Genomic DNA, 21,758 nt, shown 5'->3' on the forward strand with positions numbered 1-21,758 from the left:
TGGCCTGGATCCCCTCGGGCAATCAGATAGATGTGTCTCCCTTGGTGTGATGCGTTACCATGTTGCCTCCCCGCAAGCATCATGTATCCCAGTCCTTTGTGTATACGCAGCTAAGCAGGGTGCTTCGTAGTCTTGCTTAACCTGAATGTCGAAGGCAAGGGGGAGGTAGCTATGTGATAAACAAAACCTCTGATATACAAAACCTCCCGTATGGTTGTTGTCAATATCAATTTCGAAAGCGGAAGGCGAGAAAAACTATATCTTCCCATCTCACTTGCCAATATTGGCATTTCCATCACTCTGATCCCTATTCGAGAACTATCACTGTACCTTGTTCCTGCCTTCCAGCAAATCGCCCGGAGACCGTGCTAGTCAAACAGCAAGGAAGTTGCTTGTGAAAGCATCGTGACTAATTACGGCAATGCGGCTTGCTACTTACGCTTCGTTTGCCTCCAATAACTGGTCTCTGACCCTGTCGACCGCCCCTGGTCTGATATTATCTTCCTGCCACCCTCCCATCATCATCTTGCCGAGCCTGCCAGTTCTGCCATGCATACGATGACGACTGCAGTGGAAGACACCTTCTAGGAATTTCTAGGGTTTGTGCTCTGGGTTCTTTATGTCCTGTCGGTTCTTTACTATCTCAGTCTCGCTGCACAGGCAATTTCTTTAGCTTGGACAACTTCCGCTGTTTGTCTCCTATTCAACACTGACTCAAATACCGTCCAACCGTCAACTCTCATATACTCTTTTCATTCCGCTCGGCTGCAACCAAAACCGTGTGGAAATGGCTTCCTGCATCGCTCTCCTCCTATCCTTTCTCCTCGTTACGACTACGTCAGTGGCCACACAGCACTCACCAACCTACAATTATGGCTTCGATGCGGGGAGGTTGATCAAACGCCAAACGCGGCAGCCCCTTGTTGTCAGCAGACTGCCTTCTGTCAATGGCACTGTCCCTGTCCGGCCAGAGATCAGGCAACTGAAGCAGAACCCCTACATGTGGAATCTTTTTCTACTCTCCACCAGCATGTTGCAATATACAGACCAGACTGAGGAGCTGTCGTGGTACCAGATTGCAGGTAAGCCTCCTGGTCCAAGGCGCTTAAGTAGACGTCTCACATTTAAAAGGCATTCATGGGGTTCCTTTCGTCCCCTGGAATGATGTCCCTGGTGTTCCTGGAGGTGAAGACAGAGGATATTGCACGCACATGTCTATTCTGTTTCCATCGTGGCACCGTCCGTATCTGGCTTTATACGAGGTTGCAGCCCCTCCGCCCTTTGAGTCTGCCTGTCGGCCAACACCTCGCTAACCTTCCATTAGCAAGTTCTGTTCCGTCTCGTTCAAATGATTGCCTCTTGGTTCCCGGACCCCTTGGAGCGAGCTTTATACCAAGCCGCTGCGGTAGATTTTCGGATTCCATACTGGGACTGGGCTGTGGCACCACCTACGGGAGAGAACGTATATTTGCCGGAATTCGGGCAGCCTGGTATCCAAGTGTACGGCCCCAATGGGTGGCAGTTGATTGCGAATCCGCTTTACAGCTACAAGTTTCGGCCGCTTGATCCAAAGGTCTTCTCTGAGGGCGACGTAAGTCGGATTGATATACAAAAGGACTGCAAGTGCTAACTGAGTAAGTTCCCGCACTGGAAGGAGACGATGAGAGCGCCCTTCGAGACGACAGACAATCAGAGCATTTCAAACGCGGTTGAGCATGCAAGGCCAGCGCTTCAGCAGCGATTATATACTCTCTTGTCGAATTACAAGGACTACGGACCCTTTAGCAACAAGTACTGGGGCACCGCAACCAACCAATCGCAATACGACTCAATAGAGTCTCTCCACGACGCAATGCACGTGCTGGTGGGCAACCGTGGTCATTTGTTTTATATACAGTATTCAGCCTTCGATCCAGTCTTTTTCCTGCATCATACCATGGCAGATAGGGTGGTCGCCATGTGGCAAGTTCTGTACCCGACGTCGTGGGTAACGTCCCAGGTCGCAATGGAGCATTCTTTCACCATGCCACCTGGATACGTCCAAGATGTGTTCACAGAGCTGAAGCCATTTTATGCAGAAGCCAACGGTACTTTCTGGAATTCAGCGATGGCAAGGGACATATCGGCCTTTGGGTACTCGTACGCCGAGACTACTTCCAGTCAGGGAAGTGGAGGTCCTGAAGAGCGTGCCCGTCTCATAGCAACCATCAACCGACTATATGGGTCATCGAGCCCCTCGAATTTGGCCCAGAAGCGAAGAAGAGACGCAACAAGAAGGGAAGGGGAACCTCTCTTGCAAATTCGGAAAGGTACCACACGTAAAGATGAACCGGATTCTTCGCATGATTCTGACTTTGTCGCAAAAGTGGTCACGGAAGACGGCTTTTACACTGAATGGATTGCCAACATACACGTTCAAAATGGGGCACTGAACGGTTCGTTTGTTATTCATTTCCTTCTCGGCGAAGTTTTTGAAGACCCGAGGTCTTGGGCAGCTGCACCAAATCTTGTGGGATCCATGAGCATCTTTGCCATGAAGAACATGGGGCTGGGCAACCATGTGTCTGGCACAGTTCCTCTAACATCGGCCTTGATGCATAAAGTGCTGACGGGGGCTATCTCCGGGCTTGATCCTGATGAGGCCGGGCCTTACATCCAGAAACACCTTCGGGTTCGTGTAATTGGGGAGAAGGGGACTGAGATAGGCGCGGATACCATTGAAAGCCTGCACATACAAATCGCTAGCTCCCAGGTCCAGGCCGCTAGAAATGAGTGGGAGTTTCCAAGCTGGGGTCCCGTAACGGAGAGGTTCATTTTCAGCCATGGTTGATACTGTTCTGGCGAGCATGATATGATCCATTGAATGCTGAATTAGGGTCTTGTCTTAGCATTCAGGTCCCGCGATAATTGTTTCCAGAGATAGTTATGCTCTAATTTGTAATTTTTTCCACTCCAGATTGATGCCCATACGATATAGATGACACGCCGACGACGTGTTGTCGCTGTGCTTTGTTGCCTGTCCGTCGATATCCAGGCATGGAGGTGCTTCGGGCGAGGTCACGTGGGCAACAGCGCGCTGTGCCAGTACAGGCTAGGCCCCACTTCCCAGATACGGGATAGGAACTTTTCCGAAGCTTCAGCCTTCTGTGACCCAGGACCGTCAACGAGGTTTACGTCCGAGCCGCGACATCTCGCATTCAGACGCCTTACCATTATCAACTGACCCGCGCGACACAACAACGCCGCCGCCAACATGAAGCTCGTCAGGTATGTAATCTGCTACTAATTCATCACCCTCAGCATCAGTGTTGAGCTTCCTGTTGCAAAGCCCGCCGTAAACGGCTGAAAGAGCTAACATTCATTGCCTACAACCAGATTTTTGATGAAGTGCGCCAACGAGACGGTGACAATCGAGCTCAAGAATGGTCCGTAACCAATAACCCCTTTTCAATTCTTCCCACATGTGCAGCCTCGAGTGGCACTATGTATCTTTTGGGTAGTGTTGAACTGACGCGTTTGCACATCAAACAGGCACCATCGTCCACGGCACTATTACCTCGGTCTCGCCGCAGATGAATACGGCGCTGCGCACAGTCAAGATGACGCCCAAGGGCCAGGACGCTGTTTCGCTCGACACGATGAACATTCGCGGCTCGACGATCAGATACTTTATCCTCCCCGACTCGCTGCCGCTAGACACGCTGCTTATCGATGACGCGCCGAAACCTAAGAACAAGGCGCGCAAGGAGGCTGACCGCGGTGGACGCGGAGTCAGAGGCGGCCCCAGGGGTCGGGGCCGTGGTCGGGGACGCGGTCGCGGACGGGGTTAAAGTAGAAACGTTGAGCAGGACCTTGTCATTCCTTGGATTGGATGTTGGCATATGCGGCAACAGCATCAACAGCAAAGCTTTACCGGCGCCGAGGAAGTTTGTTACTGCCGAGGAGAAGACGACAATGCCGATGACCGAAGATGGGACTTTGCGGGGGACATTCGCGGCCCCCAGATACGACGAAATCCGCGATTACTTTTACATTTGGGCCTTGAGCTGTTACAAAAGTGCCTTTTGCATCAAGACGAACCGGATGCTCTTCAGGCGTTGGGGGGAGGTAGGGAAATCAAGAAATACTATTCCAGTACAAAAGAACTACATCCGGCAATGGCAGGCAGCGATGCCACTACTGCTGCGAACATGACGGGGGGCCCGTTTCGTGTATGTGAAGTATGTGATCATAGAATCGTGCAATGCAAGCAAGGTTAAACCATTCATGTATCTAAGTCATGACGGCGTATGCCGTCCATCCCTCCACACTCTAATAATCTGCAACTTTTCCCACCCGGCCTGCTTCCCGCTTTCCCCCACCGTCATAGCTCTCCATCCGTCCCCGAACTCTTCGATCCGGCTCTTGACCTCCTGCGGCTTGTTCTGCGCACACAGCAGAATATAAGCACAGCCCCTCTCAGAGAGAACGCCAGGCAACGCCTCAATGAGCCGGTCCGTCGTCTCCATGCCATCCCTACCGCCCGCGTACGACAGAGACAGCAGATACGAGTCCTCGTCGAACGTCGTTTTCCTCTCGCCGGCGACCAAAGTCTCCGAGGATTGGGCGGGGAGCTCAGGGGAGGGCACGTAGGGCGGGTTGAAGACCAGCACGTCCACGCAGCCGGGCCGCAACGGGCCGGTCAAGTCGCCCATTGCGGCGCCGAGCCAGGCGTTGGAGCAAGTGGCCGGGTTCTCGGCGCGGGCGCGCGAGACGGTTGCGTTTGTCGCGCGGCATGCGAAACCGTTTAGGTCGACACCCGCGGTGAGGACGTCGCGGGTGCCGAAGATCTTGTGGGCCTGGGCGGCGATGAAGGCGACCACGACGCCCGAGCCGGTGCCGATCTCTACGACCAGCGGTGTGGGAGCGGCGGCTGAAGTGGAGGACGGGGAGCCGGTGCCGAAACGGGATGTGAGGAACGCCGTTTCTGAAGGGGCCGAGAGAGTGTCGAGCAGGAGGTACGAGTCCTCGGCTGGCTCGTAGACCCGCTCGAATGGAACGTGGGATGTGTCTGGCGTGGGAAGCATCTCTTTTTTTTGTGTCTGCAGGGGCCTGTCAGTCTTGGGTGTGTCCTGGTCTTGAGAAAGGGTGACTGGTGACTTGTCCGCCAGAGTATGAGAGCTCACCTGTGTCTCCTTACGTATCTCTTCTTTGGCCCGTATTTTCCTCGGAGAAAAGGCAATCGACTTAAAGTATGTTTAATTGGTTTGTATTTTTTTTGCCCTTCTGGCGGAGAACGGAGCACTAAGGACAGTAGTTGAACTTGACCAGTCTTTCACAGAGAAGAAATGGCTTGGTGCTAGAATCGGCTACTACGTGAAAAGTGAGTAAGAGTCAAAATCTCAGGTGCGGTTGGATGAAAATGTGGGGGGGTTGCTAAGAACATCAACCATGACACTAGATGATTTAAAACAATACGGCACAGCTCAAGTGCTCTGGGCAGTTGAAAACATAAACAAAAAATAGCTGGAATTTCATCATCACATCAAAACAAGCTATTTTGAGTTAAAAAAGGTTTCTCATTTTTGAACTTTAGAATGGTATATACTAGTGTAATGTATGCATGTGTCTGGGGTAAGACCGGGACCGAGTTTAGTCTACGATACCATCGGGCAAAAAGCTGACATAGTCTAGAGGAGCCACTTCGGGTCCGTCAGGTGTTCCAACAATCCTCAGAGTATCGCCCTTCGTAACCTTGACGCCAGGGAAGTTGACGCGAATAGCAGAGTGTCCGTCCAAAAACTCCGACGGCCAGTGGCCCAGCTTCTCCTCTCCATTACCCTTCCACTGGCCCACGACCTCGTCGTTGATGTAAGCGGTGTACGAGCACTTGCCCCTAATGACGTCAAAGTAGTTGACGGCGAGAGTATAAGTGCCAGACTCGAAGTCAACAGTGGTGGTGGCCGTTCCGGCGGTCGTGTTTGAGCTCGTGACAATAGCTCTGTAGCCAGACGCCGCCTCAAATGGATCTACGTCCACGACTTTGTATCCATTCAAGGTCATATCCTCGGCCTCAATGCGGTACTTGTAGTTGCCTACGCGGCCCGCCTCGTCGGGGATGCTGGATTTGTTCCAGTAGAAGTTGCTGATGGAGTCACGCCAGACAAGCGAGTGACCGGCCTGGTACTTGAGCTTGAAGAGGACATGCTCGAAGCGTTCCTCGTCGATTTCGTCCTTGAGTGACTCCCACTGCGACACAAAAGTTTGGGCGGTTGCGGAGCCGTCGTAGTGCGCATCGTAGAAGTGCTGGATGACGGTCTTTCCGCTCTTGAGCACGTGCGTGTACGGCACATGATGAAACCACAGCAGCAAGTCGTCAGGTGTTGTCTCGATTTCCTCATACATCGCTGCTACCTCCGGCGGGTACTGTCCGGCGTTTGCGGTGCCGTTCTTTACTGTCCTGTCCATTCCGACACTATCGCCGTCCGCCCTTGTCCACTGCCCCCAGCTGTTGCCGTCTTGGCTTCTTGGGCTAAATTTGGAGTTAGACTCTGGGCAGGTATCTCGGAGAAGGGATTGTGTGCTGCCTGTACGAGGGGGCTTACCTAGGGCCATAGTGGGCATAAAGAATATCTGTCAACGTCTGGATGCCCAGGTTACCGCTGTAGTTTTCGTAGGCGGGCCAGCTCTCCATGGACATCTTGGTGATGGTGTCGACAACCTTGCGGTTGGTGCCGAAAGTCAAACGCGCCCATTCCTGCACAATAGTGACAACATCATCTGTCGGGTTCCATGCCAGTCTACCGTAGGCATAGAGGTTGGACATGGCCAGATGACTTCCGAGCCAAGTCGTGTTGGCGCCAACATTAACAACACCAGCATAGCCGCCGAGGGGCTTATTGAGGCGCTTGCCGGAAAGAATGTCATGAACAACAGAAGGCTGGCCATCAATTCGCAGGTCAAAGTCCAGAATAGTCTTCCAGAGAGGGGGAAGATAGACCAAATGGTCTTGTTGGCCGAGGTATTCCTGAGAGATCTGCAGCTCAATGGCCATGCTTGTGTCTTTGAGGTTTGCGAACAGAGGTGAGACGGGTTCTCGGACCTGGAAATCAATGGCGCCGTACTTGATCTGTACCACGACATTGTCATCAAACTGGCCATCGAGGTGCTTGAAAAACTCGACTTGGGCATTCGCTCGGTCAGCGTGCCAGTCGGATTGGTTCAGAGTAAGATGGTCATAGACGAAGGCCCTGAACATGACAATGCCCTTTTTGGAACCGTGGTTCTTCAGCTCTCTGGCGAACAGGTTGGCACCATCGGCAAGGGTCCTGTTGTAGGTCAGAGGGCCGGGCTGACCCTCGGAGTTGGCTTTTACCAGGTATCCGGCCATGTCGGGAATGCGGGCGTAGAGCTTGTCGGTGATGTCTCCCCACCATGTAATGACAGCATCGTCAAGAGGATCAAAAGTCGAGAGGTTGCCGTAGGTCTGGGGCGAGGCGAAGTTGAGGGAGATGCCAACCTGGACACCCCAGGGCCTGAAGGCATCGGCGATTCTCTTCAGTCCATCCATGTTTTCCGGGGACAGGAGAATAGGGTTGGCATTGACGTTGTTGACGATGATTCCGTTGATTCGAACCGATGCCAGCAGACGGCCGTATTGGGAAACGCGGGTCATGTCGGTGACAACCTTGAGGTTCTCGAAGAATATGGAAACGCCACCGTACTGTCCGAATCAGAAATTCGTCGTGCAAAGGGAAGTAGAGGAAACAACTTACACCGCGCTCAATGCTACCATGGGTTCCTGTGCCGTCCATGTTATCCCATTGGTTTGCCCATCTGATGGGAGCAGAAGGGTTGGTGGCGTAGGCAACCTCACTAAAGTTGCCCTGTGCCAACAGGCTTAGATACTCGAAAGCGCCGTAAAGAGCGCCCCTCTCGTTCTGACCTAAGATCTTGACGGTGTCACCCTTGACGCTGAGCCAGAAGCCATCCTCAACAAGGTTGGCTTCAATATCATCGCCCCCGCATGTCGCGACGTAGTCATCGAGAGTAGCAACGACGACGGAAGAGCCCGCACACGCGTCCTGACCAAGCGAGACCTCCTTGCCAAGGATGCCTTGATAACCGATTTGCAACTCGGACAAGGCAGAAGAGATTGGCCCGTTCTCTGTAGCATTAAGTCCAACAATGGCGGAAGGCAGGGAGTCGGCAACACCAGCGGATTTGCAGTCAGGCAGTCTGGCGTAGCGCAACCAGCCGTCGAGGCCGTCTTCGGCGGCAACGAAGCCGAGAGACGCAATGAAAAGAAGCTTCCACATGATTTGCTGCCGGTTGAAAATGGTGCTGCTGGCGAGAAGAACCAGTTGGGAAAGCACTTGCTCAACTCTCTCTGTGGTAGGATTGGGGGCTTGCTTATAAGAAAAACCTCAACACACGTCATGGGAATGATCCCAGATCTGCGGGACTCACAGGAACAGAGCTCCTGCGCCCCTGGCATTGACAATCCCATCTCCAGAGCCCCCGGAGCGACAGCGGTGATGCCACTATCGCATTCAGGCTAAAAGGGAACCGACATATTCATCCATGGCTTGGGTGTGGAGAGCATCAAGGCAGGGACCAATTTGTGTGCAATAACTCCTGATGGACCCATCAGCAATGTGACGCTTCATTTTGAGTCTAAACGGCGACGTGCGGAGAAACTGGCACTAGCGGAAGTACACGAGAGGGGGACGCGGCTTGGAAGAGATATTGGTCCGGAATTGGGGTCAATGGAAACCGAGCAGTTCCCGGCCGAGGCAATTGATGACAGCAGGGTGTGAGACTCTGGATCAGTTCACTGGGAATCGTCTGAAAAGAACGATCTATCCCAGTCGGGAAGCCTGAGAAAGAAGGGCCTGATGAGTACAGAAGCAGGGGGCAACGGGATGTAGTATAAACAAAAAGCGAAGTGAGGAGAAGGGGTAAAAAGCACTGTTTCCAGACTTCCCCGCATGGAGGAACGATAGGAAGCGCGGGGTGAATCGGGGAAGGAAGGGTGGGGGAGAGGTAAGAAGACAAAAAGAGTGCGAAAAAACGTCGGCACTGCTTCGGGTATTATTGCGGACGTACTTCACCCGCTTGGACACCCTGGCTTACAGCGATTTTTTCAGTTTATATCCTTGGGTTCGTAGATCACCAGTTCAGGCCTGCAATTTTATTATCTGAAAATGTTAATTCCATGACTCAAGTATCTGTCCGAGTTAGGCGAGCCTTTGCAGGGTTATGCCACTGGTCCAAGCCTCCGGCACTTCTCGGCGACTTCGGTTGATCTACCCCGACCCCGATCACCACATAACAGCGAAGCAACCCAAATGGCAATGCTTCGCTTCCCCATCATGAACTCGAGTTATTGTATATACCCTTGCAAATGTATAAGTCCCGGTAGAATGGTCATCGCGTCTTGGCCTTGTTTAAATACCCGTTAGCTTTGACTATTCATCCGCTCGCTACGCCTCGACCATTTTCTTTCCCAGGTTGCCTACCTAGTATGGGAACCACTCCCACCGCGTCTGATGTTTCGCCCGCAGCTATTACATGACGGCGCAACAAGGAGCCGGGAGCTCGAAACCCGCGTCCTGCTTACTAGGACCTGTCCCGAACTTGATGCCGTGCGTGATCTTGTTGATCACCCGCGTCTGGTTGCGGTCATAGAGTCCGTGCAGTTCGTGCGTCGGACACGCACGCTTCACCGCCAGCTGCAGTCTCAGAGGCTTCTTCGCGATACCGCTACCGAACTGACCGCAAGTTGTATAGCCCATGCCGGGTCCGCAGGGAAGGGCGATCTGGCCCCAGACGCACTTGCAGCCAACGTGCTTGTAGATGAAGACCTCGCACATTGTTTCCTTCTGTACTTTGTTGCAAGTAAGAGTTGGTCTTGATACGTTGCTCTCTTCCCCCCTTTGTTTTTCGTATTCTTTTTCGTTTGGCTCTGGATTTTGCTGGAAAGTGGGAAAGGCAGTGATGTAGCTAACTGAGTGAGTGAAGAGAAAGAACAGGCCACGTGCTGTTTCCTTGATGGGAACTCAGGCCATGCTTCGAATTGACTTACCCGGGCATACTAAACCGCTACTAGCTCGTTCAAGTTGCATCACGACACAAAACAACAAAACTTTGACTAACAGCGGTATTGTATTTGTCGGCTTAGGTATGATTTCTAGGCATATCAATACTGCTATCAGCCAAAGTGTAATCCAACACCTGGGAACAGCCACTCTTGTGTCAATCGTTTGCTAAATCTAACTCGGCGATTGAGTCAACGGCACATCTCCCTCACGGAGGGTGCTGCTTTCTCCAGTACCAAAGTTCTTGTCAGAGTAATCCTCCGAGCCCAGCATCCGTGCCAAAAGACTCTCAATCCTCAGCGTTGTCTGCTCCAATGCCTCTAGCCTACTGCTTACGTCATGTATGTCCTCGCTGCCTGTAAACGATCCGCGCAACTTGGACGAGACGCCGGGGAACATCGAATCTCTCCTATTAGGCGACTTCTTCCGCATTGTGTCATTCGTAATGGAACGTGTGAATTGCCGTCGGATGAGATGATGAGTGAGCTCGTCATCCACCGCAATTTCCTCCTCGACGGACTCTGGCGGCGGCAGGTCAAACACGGCCCTGATGTCGCGATGCGCTGTTATGCGCCACTTCTCCCAGAACCACTGCTTAACCCTAGGGTACAAGGTAAGAGCCCCGCTGGATTTCGTCTTCTCTGGCTGCGGCGGGGGCCAAAGGATTCTGCGTTCCGCCACAGCGATGATGAGCAGCAGAGGGAGATTGACCAGCCGAACGCTTGCTACATGTATCTTATGAAACCATCGCGGGCCAAGAACAAATTTCAGTGGAAGAAGGAGAAAGACGGCCAGTATGTTGAATGGAGGCTGGTACGCAAAAATCGCATCGCCTTTCACCCCCTCCAGTGTCAAGACAGCCTTTCGAAACTGTATCTCTGCAGTTGCGTTCTTAACGATTGTGCCGAAGGTGTTGGAGAGCATCGACACAAGGATGGTGAGAAACAAGGTGTTTCCCAGAAAAGCAAAAGCCACCATTAAGACAGGACCTAGCACCGGGTGAAACTGGACCTGGGGGATTTGATTGAATTAGAATCACTTGTTCCACCCGCCGGATATGATACTTACTGATTTCTGGATACCCGTCCCGTCGAGACCAAACCAAATCCATAACATCCACTTGCTGATTGTACTTAGGACCACAGTTAGCAAGCACGTGATGTCGTTTTCTGCAGTTCATACTTACACAGGAGGGTGAGCCCCTTCACCAAGCCATAGAAGCGACAGGAGAAACCCGCCAAAGCACCACGCCGATAAAAATGTCAACAGGACGAAATCGGACATCATGGAGCGCAGCGAGAGAAACACAAGGTTGTCCGACAGCAAATTGAAGGCAAGCCTTGGAATCAGTACTGGAGCACCCATTGCGAGAACGTCAAGGGCCTGTTGCTTGGGAACAAGCTCTCCAACACGGGCGCCGTGGATGCGTAGCACCACATAGCCAATGTAGATGCCAATGAATCCCACATCAAGGAAGGACCACAGGTTTTGCGTGTACACATGCCTATTGAATGGTCAGCGTTGCCAACATCCCTCAGCCTGGGTTGAGTATCTCGTACCAGCCATGCTCCAGGATCGTTGCAAACTGATCGAGGGACCAGCCAAAAGCATAAACGGCGAAGCAGCACTCTAAAATGCTAAAATTTTCGGGGTTGCGCTCGGCCATGACGAAGAGATAGAGAGCAAGCAGTATCAAGAACTGGAAAACCTCTAGAATGTTCCTCGTACGAGGTACAAGAAGTCGGTACTGGTCAAGCAGTGGCCCTTCGCGAGGATTATATAGCGATATAGGCTTAAGCTTGTAGTGGTCTGGAATGATGTCCATGAAGCTGGAAGGGGTGTAGACAATCCGGCCTTCGTAGATGGCGTCGACACTGCACACTTTGGTTAGGGCTCCAACCGAATTCCAGTCTGAGAGATAAGTACGTACACTTTTTGACAAGGAGTTGCACTGAGGAAGTATTTACTCTCTGTCAAGATGGCAATCTCGAGTGAGGGAAGCATGCGATTATAGCTCCGATAGGATTCTGTAGAGGCTGCTTCGCGGATCCCTGCCGGAGCCATCTGGAAAGGCTCAAACCCGGCAACTAAGATGTGTGCTAGCAGCACCAAACCATCGGGGCCCTCATTGTCCTCGCTAAAACGTCGCAAGATACGTGTTGCCACCAGCTCGCATAGAGCCGCGCGGCTGTAGTTGACATTTTGCCGGTTGTTCAAATGAGATTGCTCATAGAGAAATTGGGCACGATTGACGAGCAAGCAGTAGACTAAAGTTGCGTGGGTCAGCTAGGGCAACTTCAATGCAGCAACTCTCGCCCAATATGCGGTATTGATGGCGAGGCATGCGAGAAACAACAATGCAGCCCTAAAGTAGAAAGATATTTGGACATACCGATTGAGATATCATCAAGCTCATACAGTTTGTCGACGAGAGGGCGGACGACAGCAATATTGATTCTCACGTCACGTAGCTGCTCCAAACTTAAGTAGTCTTCGACGATAGAGGTAATGTCTCGTCTGATGCGATGGATATTCGTGTATACTGGCAAATGACTGTGAGGGTTGGTCATGCATCCGTACAACGGCACCTGTATCTCAGAGCTGTGACTAGCACGGTTCCGTTGCAGCAGCGGTCGTTGTTCCGGAAGCGTTATGCGCGTCCGCCTGCGCTCCGACATAGTAGATCTTGTTGCAACACCAGTCGTGGGTGGTCAAGGGCAGAGTATGTAGAGGCAGGTGATGTGGCACGCAAGGCGCTTGGTTAAGGACCGGGTTTCCAGCCAGCTAGTATGGTTGACGTGCGGAAGGAGTTGAGCTATACGTAAGAATTGGGCCGAAGGAAGTTAAGCAAGAGAAGTTGGTGTTGGCGAGAAGACCAAGTAAGACACTGGATCGGACCCGACCCAACAGGCTTAGTGGCAAAGGGGCCCCCACGCTCGCAGGCGAAACCTGGACTGTCTGGCTGAGTTGTTAGATAGGTAGTTGGGGGATTAATCGGGGCCAGAACTCCAGGAGGTAAGGTTCCCAGACTCTTATAGGAGCCTGCAACAAGGGGACGACACGATGCAATCGCCGAGGTTGTCCTGCGAAGAGCAATGCTGATATAGGTAGATAGATAGATAGGATGGACGTGGATCTGGTAGGACAGGGGGTTCTTCGTCTCCACGACGTGATGGGACGCTAAAAGCAAAGGCACATCTGCTTTAATGCAAGGCCCAAAACCGACAAGATGGTCCGGGGTAAGGTGTTGCCCGCCACTATCAGGTCTTGGAATGTGTTGCCAACCTGGCTGGAATTAGCGGTCACGAGGGGTTGAAAGTACCAAGAATGCGAGACGTTGGCCTTCTTCGGTCCAGGGCAAGGCAAAAAGAAGAAGGAAGGAAACGGGCACTGACTGACTCGGGAGTCTGGTTCGACCTTGGCGACCCTGGCAAGCCTGGCCTGCCAGTTCTGGACTTCTCTCGTCTGGTCTGGAGTTTCATGAATGACGACACATACGCCACGCGAACCCCTGTCGTGTCCGGGCTGTCTTGTCCTGTGCGGTGCAGTACACTACGAAGCGGTGCAAAGCGCAGTGGTACCATTAATGGGATGGATTGCTACGAAGAAAGAATGATTGATGCACGGTGCATCCCGCTCGCTGCCAACTCCTTCGTCCAGGGCAACTTGAGGCTACACTATGCAGCAATTCTGCAGCTTTGGCATGGCATACCTTGCATTAGAACAGCCTGGTTCTAGCCTCTTAGGCCTCGGACTGAGTTGGCGACTGCTCTGTGCTCTGGCCCACTACAGACCATGCTAGTAGCTTTGAGCACGATACGCCTTAGCAGTGGCTATTACCTAAAGCACATTTACGCTGTGGGTGCATCTTGCGGTGAACACTGATCGAGCCCCCACTATATTTACCTGTCGTCGCTTATCATGGTGGCTGCTAGAGTGAGAAGATGTCAGGCCCGGGAGGCATCACTCAATAGTCTTGATTACTTCTTCGTCTCAAAGTCTCGTGCATGGGGATATTTGTTCTTTTTCATTTTCGGATAGGCATTGGTAAGCTACGAGTTTCGTCATCGACGCCTCCATTCATCCGTTGCGTCTTCCCATACGCCAGGCGTGTCTCATCAAATTTTTGCACTCCGATCCTCCCGAGTGTTCATAGAGAAAACCATCAGGCTGAGGATTTTACACATTCATCGTCATGGCAGAAAACCCACTTTACAGGTTGACAGACGTGCGGAAGTTGGTACCGGCATACACGGCGTTCTCGCCAAGCTCCTCCTCGATGCGGAGGATCTGGTTGAGCTTAGCCAGACGCTCGGAACGGGCCGGGGCACCAGTCTTGATCTGACCAGCCCGGATACCGACGACAATGTCCGAGATGGTGACATCCTCAGTCTCACCAGAGCGGTGGGAGACCATGACGCCCCAGCCGTCGGCGTACGAGTCCTTGGCGGCCTGGATAGACTCAGTGAGGGTACCGATCTGGTTGACCTTGAGGAGCAGGGCGTTGGCAGCCTTGAGCTCAATGGCCTTCTTGATGCGCACAGGGTTGGTGACGGTCAAGTCGTCACCGACGATCTGAATGTCCTGGGTCTTGTAGAAGTAGCTCCAGGCCTCCCAGTCGTCCTCAGCGAAGGGGTCCTCAATGCTGACAATGGGGTACTTCTTGGCGAGGTCCGCGTACTGCTGAGCGAGCTGCTCGTACGTAATCCACTTGGTGGGGTCGCTGTCGGGGTTCTTGAAGTCGAGGTCGTACTTCTTGGCGTCCTCCTTGTAGAACTCGCTGGAAGCAACGTCCATGGCGATGTTCATGTTGCCGGTGTAACCAGCCTGCTCAATGGCCTCAGTAATGAGCTCGAGAGCCTCCTCGGCGGTCTGGATATCGGGGGCAACACCACCCTCGTCACCGACGTTGCCGGCAGACTGGCCGTACTTCTTCTTGGCCAGACCCTTAAGAGCCTGGTAGACCTCGGCACCCTGGCGCAGGGCCTCAGAGAAGGAAGGAGCAGCACTTGACGAGAGTTAGTTGATGCCGGAAGAGAGTATGCACCAGTACACATCCTTGGGGCAACTTACGAAGGAACGATCATGAACTCCTGGAAGGCGAGGCGGCCACCAGCGTGGGAACTGTGAACTGAGAGTTAATATAAGTTGGTTTATAAGCGGTGTGGGGAATGCATACCCTCCGTTGAGGACGTTCATGAAGGGAACGGGCAGGACGTAGGGCTTCTTGGTACCGGCCAAGTCGGAGACGTGAGCGTACAGGGGAACGCCCTAGGAGCAGTCAGCACAGGAACGAGCAAGCAATATGTTGCAAAAGTGCCAACCTTCTCAGCAGCACCAGCCTTAGCAACAGCCAAGCTGACACCCAGAATGGCGTTGGCTCCCAACTTGGTCTTGTTGGGGGTACCATCGAGGTCGATCAGGAACTGGTCGACCTTGGTCTGGTCCTTGACATCAATGTTCTCCTTGATCAGAGCAGGGGCAATGACACTGTTGACGTTCTCGACAGCCTTGGTGACACCCTTGCCACCCCACTTGGACTTGTCACCATCGCGGAGCTCGCAAGCCTCGTGCTGGCCTGTTCACTAGATATCAGCCTCTTGTATCATTTCCTATCTCTTGGTCTATTCAGGACGACAACGACGTACCAGTGGAGGCACCGGAGGGGACGATGGCGCGGTGAAGGCCGGTCTCGGTGACGACGTCAACCTCGACGGTGGGGTTGCCACGGGAGTCGTAGACGTAGCGAGCGTGGATCTTGGTGATAGCCATGGTGTCTCGTTGTGTGTTGGATGATTCCTAGCAGAGGAAGGGAGAAGATGTTAGTCGAGGATCTTGGGGGGAGGGAAAGACTTTATATTGCAAGGAGAAGAAAAGGGACAAGTGGGTGAGTCAACAATGTGATAGGACCGATTGGGGGAAATTGCTAAGCTCAGAAGGCTCGCTCCTTGACCGGACAGAAAGAATTGCCTCAGGTGTGGGATGGCATGGTGGGGTGATTCTCTGGCAAGCTTCACGGCTACGAGCTGTTTCGAAGCTCATAGCCAGTTGCAGCGGAGAAGGAACATGCGATGGAACAACTTACTTGTGGAGGTTGGTATGATGATTTCAAGATAGGTCCTCAGCAATTGCTTGCGTGTGGAATATGAGGTTGATGTGATGGAGAAGAGGTTACGGTGGCAGAGGGGGAAGACAGGACGAGACAGGTGGGAGCAGGTGTTTTGGAGGGGTCTTTCCCTTCCAACCCCCACCTGAGGTGAGGTACCTGCGGTAAGGTATCATCCATACCTAGTGTAGAGGTAGGTACTGTTGCTCGCACCTTCCAACCTTTTGGTGGGGTATGTCGACGTTGCCCAATGGTCCTTGGGAGCGGGGCATCTGCCCTGTTAGGGGGCTACATTGGCCCAAGCTCCAAACAGGCCAAGAGTATCACAAAACAGCTCTGTTTCAAAGTATCTTTCATAGCACCGCCTAACTACGGAGAGCTGCTGCGTCTTGGTGAGAGCCACCACCGCTCCCCAACAAACTGGGCAATGAAAATGCTGCTCTGCCAATGCGTGCGACCAGAGCGAGGCCAGACACGTTTCTGCCCTTGTCTCTCTTGATTGGACCCTCTTCTATTTTCGTCCCCAGCCCCAAAGTCCGGCCTCGATTTCTGTGTCTTCCGTCTGCTTCAGGTCAAAGACCTCGGCCTAGGCACAACAATAGGCCGTTTGTGCCAGGCCATCGTCTGATTGGCCACCCACACCGGTCACTCCTTTGCGCAACGGGCACTCCTACCGTTCATTGTCGGGATCTAGTGGGCGCTGTCTGGGCTATTTGCGTCAAAGTGCGTCTTCGACAATCTACAAGTCCCGACTCCCGATCTTCCAGAGGTCTTTTCCCCGGTACCCTGGTCCAGCGACGAGCTGCTCATTGGCAATCAAGGTCAAAGAACGACGTTCTTACTCCACTAACGGTCTGGGACAGGCAGCCCGCCATGGATTATCCCGAGGATGTTGCTCGGAATAGTCAGGTGCTAATGCGGTTCTTCCCGATCATGGATCCCGACCCCGTCACCCCGTCTAGCAAAGCCGGGGTAAGACATGTGTAGGCCAGGCCATGCTGTATGTAATATGGTACCTTTAGCTTCGTTCTCTGGAGCTTGGGTGGAAATGACGTCTGTCTCTGTCCCAGGGTGCTGGTTCTTGGCGTGGAGATTGCATGTTTGTCAACCCGTCTTTCGTCCAAGATTTCGATGCCCGCACCTCAGCCAGCCCTTCGCCCGCTTTCGCCCGAGTATAAGCCAACAACCCACATTATGCCTGTACATCTCTATGCTCAGTCCCTTTAATTGGATTAAACCGACGGCTGGACTCTGTGTCGGGATAGATAGGGGCACTCTCTAGTCATTCCTCAAACACACACACACGGCAGGCGTAATTGTTGCCCTCGTTGTGTCACGAGCAAGCCATATCACGCCCGCACCGAGACTGCAAAGCGGCTCCATGGATGTTGGGCGTCTCTGTTTCCCAGCTCAAATGCCCTATGATTGGATCATCATACTGATGCCTCTCCAAAACGCCACGTCTCTCATAATTGTTGAACAACCTTTTAGTTTTACCAACTCCAGGCGTCTGACCACAGGTATGGGTGTAGCGCGTAACCAGGACACAGCCTTTGGCCATATTTGCATCGCTGAATCTTCACAACATTATTAGCAGGGAATAAAGAGGCGGTAAGCCTGCCGGCAATTGTCAATTTGCGACTGTCTGCGTTGGAAGATTCGGATTTCTCTGTTCGATCTCATAATGCTCATCTACCATTTCCTATCAACCCGGGGGGCATAAACCACCAGACGCGCCCCCAGTCATCAAGCTCGCAAGCATTGATCGTATTACATATGATGCCTCGTTGCTGGCTTTTTGATAGGATAGAATGTTGAAGCTTGTCTTCCTGAGCCGCATGTGTATGTCTTCATGTAAAAATGTACGAATGCTCAACTGAACAGCTGAAACTCGCGATGACCTCGGATTGCCGTTGCTATCGGATGCACATCCGAATGAGGGTATTGGCACTGCAGGGCTTCTACACATCACGGGCTACCCTCCGCAACTCTCCCGTTGAATCGGTTCTCGAGCCGGCTTCGGACGGCAGAATGAGAAGCAGATCCCGCCCAGGTTCGCTTGAGGAACGCTCGGGACGGCTGTGGGCCAAGTCGGGTGGAAGCGGCTTGGCGTGGGTCTGAGCAACGAAATAAGTGCGGTGACCTGAGGCAGAGTATGTGGGGACTTTTTTACCCATCCGGCCGGCCTGCGCGGCCTGTGTCGGCGCATCCCATCACTGAGACTGGAGCATTGCTTTGCACTGGATGAAAGCTTCCCCTCAGCACCACTGGACCCCGCGTTACATGTACCTTCCTAAGACGTGCATAGCTGGGTGCCTAGACTGACCGCTTTCGTTCCTTTGGTGCTTTGGGCCCCGCCCCCTCCTTCATGGCTTTCCGTTTCGTAACAAAACGTACGGTCGACCTGGCCTCACGCATCACACCGACCAGACGAACTGTTGCGCGCATGTACGTCTTCTGGGCAACCAGCCTTTTCCTGTCTTTACTTACAAGTCCATTGGCTAATTAAATCGAACAGTCCTTACCAACTACGAACTTACAACGCACTCGCGAGCCAGACCTCTGCGCCCCGAGCTACCTCTCGACGAAACGTTCGACTTCAAAACCCCCAGCGCATCTCCGCTACGCGACACTGCTCCTTCAAAAGAAACATGTGCAAGCACGGAGAAACTGCCGGCGCCGGCACGCTGAACTACCCGCGAGAATTGCTGCCTACCAATGTGGTCCCGCGACACTACGATCTCACTCTTGAGCCCAACTTTGAGACGCTCAAGTTTGATGGCCTTGTTAAGATCGATTTTGACATTGCTGAGGACTCGAATTCTGTTTCTTTGAATACCCACGAGATCGAGATCAAGCATGCCGCTCTATCCTTGTCGGTCAATGGCCAGCAAAAGAGCCTCAGCGACCCGGTCATTACCTACGACGAGCCGAAGCAGGTCCACAGTTTCGAGTTCACAGAGAAGCTCACAAAAGGTGGAAAGGGCACCCTCGAGATCAAGTTTGTTGGCGAGCTGAATGACAAGATGGCGGGCTTCTACCGGTCGTACTACAACAAGCCGGACGGCTCCAAGGGTATCATGGCCACCAGTCAGATGGAACCTACCGATGCCCGCAGGGCGTTCCCTTGCTTTGACGAGCCGGCCCTCAAAGCAGAATTCACTGTCACACTCGTAGCTGACAAGGGCCTGACCTGTCTTTCCAACATGGACGTGGCAGAAGAGAAGGAGCTGCCCTCGGGAAAAAAGGCCGTCCGATTCAACAAGTCCCCCGTCATGTCAACATACCTCGTGGCTTTCATCGTTGGAGAACTCAACTACATTGAGACCAACGATTTCAGAGTGCCCATCCGAGTCTACGCCCCGCCCTCCGAGGATATCGAGAGAGGCCGATACGCACTGGACATTGGTGTCAAGGCTTTGGAGTTTTATGAAAAGGCATTTGGCCTGCCCTACCCCTTGCCCAAGCTTGACCAAGTCGCCATCCCCGACTTCGCTGCTGGAGCCATGGAGAACTGGGGTCTTGTTACCTACCGTACCGTCGAGGTATTGTTTGACGAGAAGACGAGCGGTGCTGCGGCCAAGGAGCGAGTCTCAACCGTCATTACTCACGAGATTGCCCACCAATGGTTCGGAAACATTGTCTCTCCAGACTGGTGGCACGCTCTCTGGCTGAACGAAGGCTTTGCTGAATTTGCCTCTCGTTACTCCATGAACGCCTTCTTCCCTGAGTGGAAGTTGAAGGAGTCCTTCGTGAGGGAAGATCTCCAGGCAGCGTTGGGCCTCGACGGCCTCAGAAGCAGTCATCCCATCGAGGTTCCCATTCACAAGGCCGAGGAAATCAACGAAATCTTCGATAGCATTAGCTATGCCAAGGGCTCTTGCGTTGTTCACATGATTTCGGCTTATCTCGGAGAGGAGGTGTTCATGGAGGGTGTTCGCAAGTATCTCAAACGACACGCTTGGGGCAATGCCACGACGAATGACCTGTGGCAAGCTTTGAGTGAGGCTAGTGGTAAGGACGTCGGGTCAATCATGAACATTTGGACACAGAATATTGGCTACCCTGTGGTCTCCGTTACCGAGTCGGGCAAGACTATCAGCGTGGAGCAGCACCGCTTCCTGACAACGGGAGACGTCAAGCCCGAGGAAGACAAGGTTCTCTACCCTATTTCCTTGAACGTTCGTACGAAGGGTGGCATCAACAAGGATCTGATGCTCACTACTCGTGACACCACTTTCGAGGTTGACGATGCCGAGTTTTTCAAGATCAACGCCGACTCAACTGGATTTTACCGAACCAAGTACGCCAGCGAGCGCCTTGAAAAGCTCGGCAACGCTGCAGAGCTCCTCTCTGTGCAGGACAGAGTCGGTATCGTGGCCGACACTTGTGCCCTGGCCACCTCTGGTTACCAGAAGACGACCTCCTGCTTGGCCTTGTTCAAGGCCCTCAGTGATGCCGGCGAGGCCGAATATCTTGTGTGGGACCAGATCCTAACCCGTCTTGGATCCATCAAGATGGCCTGGATCGAGGATGAGGCCGTCGTTGAGAAGCTGACCGAATTCCAGCGGAACATTGTTGGCAGCATAGCTCACAAGCTGGGTTGGCAGTTCTCTAGCAACGACGGTCACGTCGAGCAACAGTACAAGGCCCTCACTTTCAGCGCAGCTGGTATGGCTGGAGACGAAAAGGTTGTTGCTGCGGCGAGGGAGATGTTCGAGAAGTTTGCGGCAGGAGACAAGACGGCGATTCACCCTAACATTAGGAGCTCGGTCTTTTCGATCGTTCTGAAGTTTGGTGGTGAGAAGGAGGTAGGTTCATTCGCATGGTCCGCGATCATTGGGGTTTTGCTAACCAACGTTGCAGTACGATGTCGTACTCAAGTACTACGAAACCGCAGAGACCAGTGACGAGCGCAACAGCGCCCTTCGTACACTCGGACAAAGCCGCGACCCCAAGCTGAGACAGCGCACATTGGATCTCTTGCTTGGTGACAAGGTTCGCGACCAAGACATCTACATCCCCATCGGCAGTTTGCGATCGAGCAAGGCCGGCATTGAGGCCCTGTTTGAGTGGCTGCAAACGAGATGGGACGATATCTACACCAAGTTCCCTGCTCAGTCCTCCATGATTGGAAGCATTGTGAGCTACTGCACGAGCGGCCTTACGAAGCAGGAGCAGCTCGACCAGCTTGACAGGTTCTTCGATGCAAAGGACAAGAAGGGATTTGTCCGGGCTCTGTCGCAATCCACCGACTCCATCAAGGCCAAGATTGCATGGACTTCCCGTGACACGGAGGATCTGCGCAAGTTCCTAGGCCTTTAAGAGGCATAAATCGTGACGGCGGCTATGGTAGCCGACATGGAAGGCTTCTTGGTACTGGCTGGACCTTATAGCCCCAAAGAACAGCTTCCCGTCAGAGGTAGAAAAAGTAATCAAAATAGACAACTTGAAGCAACTTACAAATAAAGCCTCTCTTTAACTATTCGTATTTGTCTTTGGATATGTACCCAAAGATAGTGGTTGCCCATGTCCATGTGCGCGTGTGTATTGAAGCACCTGGTTGATTTTTG

At 52.9% G+C, this 21,758-nt stretch overlaps 7 protein-coding genes across 7 annotated transcripts; 3 read left to right on the forward strand and 4 right to left on the reverse strand.

Moving 5' to 3' along the window:
- Positions 1-1,030: 1,030 nt before the first annotated feature.
- On the forward strand, positions 1,031-2,830 carry EsH8_I_000683 (uncharacterized protein; the record flags this gene model as incomplete). The annotated part of the gene is made up of 4 exons (XM_083268096.1): positions 1,031-1,082; positions 1,132-1,262; positions 1,325-1,591; positions 1,640-2,830. 4 exons carry the CDS (start codon positions 1,031-1,033, stop codon positions 2,828-2,830), a joined length of 1,641 nt encoding a protein of 546 aa, XP_083118534.1.
- A 423-nt stretch (positions 2,831-3,253) lies between these two features.
- EsH8_I_000684 (mRNA splicing protein SMD1) lies at positions 3,254-3,830 on the forward strand (the record flags this gene model as incomplete). Its single annotated transcript, XM_083268097.1, has 3 exons — positions 3,254-3,267; positions 3,376-3,425; positions 3,532-3,830. 3 exons carry the CDS (start codon positions 3,254-3,256, stop codon positions 3,828-3,830), a joined length of 363 nt encoding a protein of 120 aa, XP_083118535.1.
- Positions 3,831-4,277: 447 nt separating this feature from the next.
- EsH8_I_000685 (S-adenosylmethionine-dependent methyltransferase) lies at positions 4,278-5,066 on the reverse strand (the record flags this gene model as incomplete). The annotated part of the gene is made up of 1 exon (XM_083268098.1): positions 4,278-5,066. The coding sequence occupies one exon, from the start codon at positions 5,064-5,066 to the stop codon at positions 4,278-4,280; it is 789 nt and encodes a 262-aa protein (XP_083118536.1).
- Positions 5,067-5,631: 565 nt separating this feature from the next.
- EsH8_I_000686 (glycoside hydrolase superfamily) lies at positions 5,632-8,297 on the reverse strand (the record flags this gene model as incomplete). Its single annotated transcript, XM_083268099.1, has 3 exons — positions 5,632-6,511; positions 6,585-7,702; positions 7,755-8,297. The coding sequence occupies 3 exons, from the start codon at positions 8,295-8,297 to the stop codon at positions 5,632-5,634; spliced, it is 2,541 nt and encodes an 846-aa protein (XP_083118537.1).
- Positions 8,298-9,548: 1,251 nt separating this feature from the next.
- Positions 9,549-12,280, reverse strand: EsH8_I_000687 (uncharacterized protein; the record flags this gene model as incomplete). The annotated part of the gene is made up of 7 exons (XM_083268100.1): positions 9,549-9,863; positions 10,416-10,724; positions 11,055-11,090; positions 11,148-11,202; positions 11,266-11,583; positions 11,639-11,953; positions 12,246-12,280. 7 exons carry the CDS (start codon positions 12,278-12,280, stop codon positions 9,549-9,551), a joined length of 1,383 nt encoding a protein of 460 aa, XP_083118538.1.
- A 2,011-nt stretch (positions 12,281-14,291) lies between these two features.
- Positions 14,292-15,851, reverse strand: EsH8_I_000688 (enolase acuN; the record flags this gene model as incomplete). The annotated part of the gene is made up of 5 exons (XM_083268101.1): positions 14,292-15,087; positions 15,153-15,203; positions 15,259-15,350; positions 15,404-15,657; positions 15,728-15,851. The coding sequence occupies 5 exons, from the start codon at positions 15,849-15,851 to the stop codon at positions 14,292-14,294; spliced, it is 1,317 nt and encodes a 438-aa protein (XP_083118539.1).
- Positions 15,852-18,553: 2,702 nt separating this feature from the next.
- Positions 18,554-21,510, forward strand: EsH8_I_000689 (peptidase family M1-domain-containing protein; the record flags this gene model as incomplete). The annotated part of the gene is made up of 3 exons (XM_083268102.1): positions 18,554-18,633; positions 18,704-20,996; positions 21,052-21,510. The coding sequence occupies 3 exons, from the start codon at positions 18,554-18,556 to the stop codon at positions 21,508-21,510; spliced, it is 2,832 nt and encodes a 943-aa protein (XP_083118540.1).
- Between the last annotated feature and the right edge of the window lie 248 nt (positions 21,511-21,758).

Source organism: Colletotrichum jinshuiense, chromosome 1, assembly GCF_051148585.1.
Source record: "Colletotrichum jinshuiense chromosome 1, complete sequence".
NCBI lineage: Eukaryota > Fungi > Ascomycota > Sordariomycetes > Glomerellales > Glomerellaceae > Colletotrichum > Colletotrichum jinshuiense.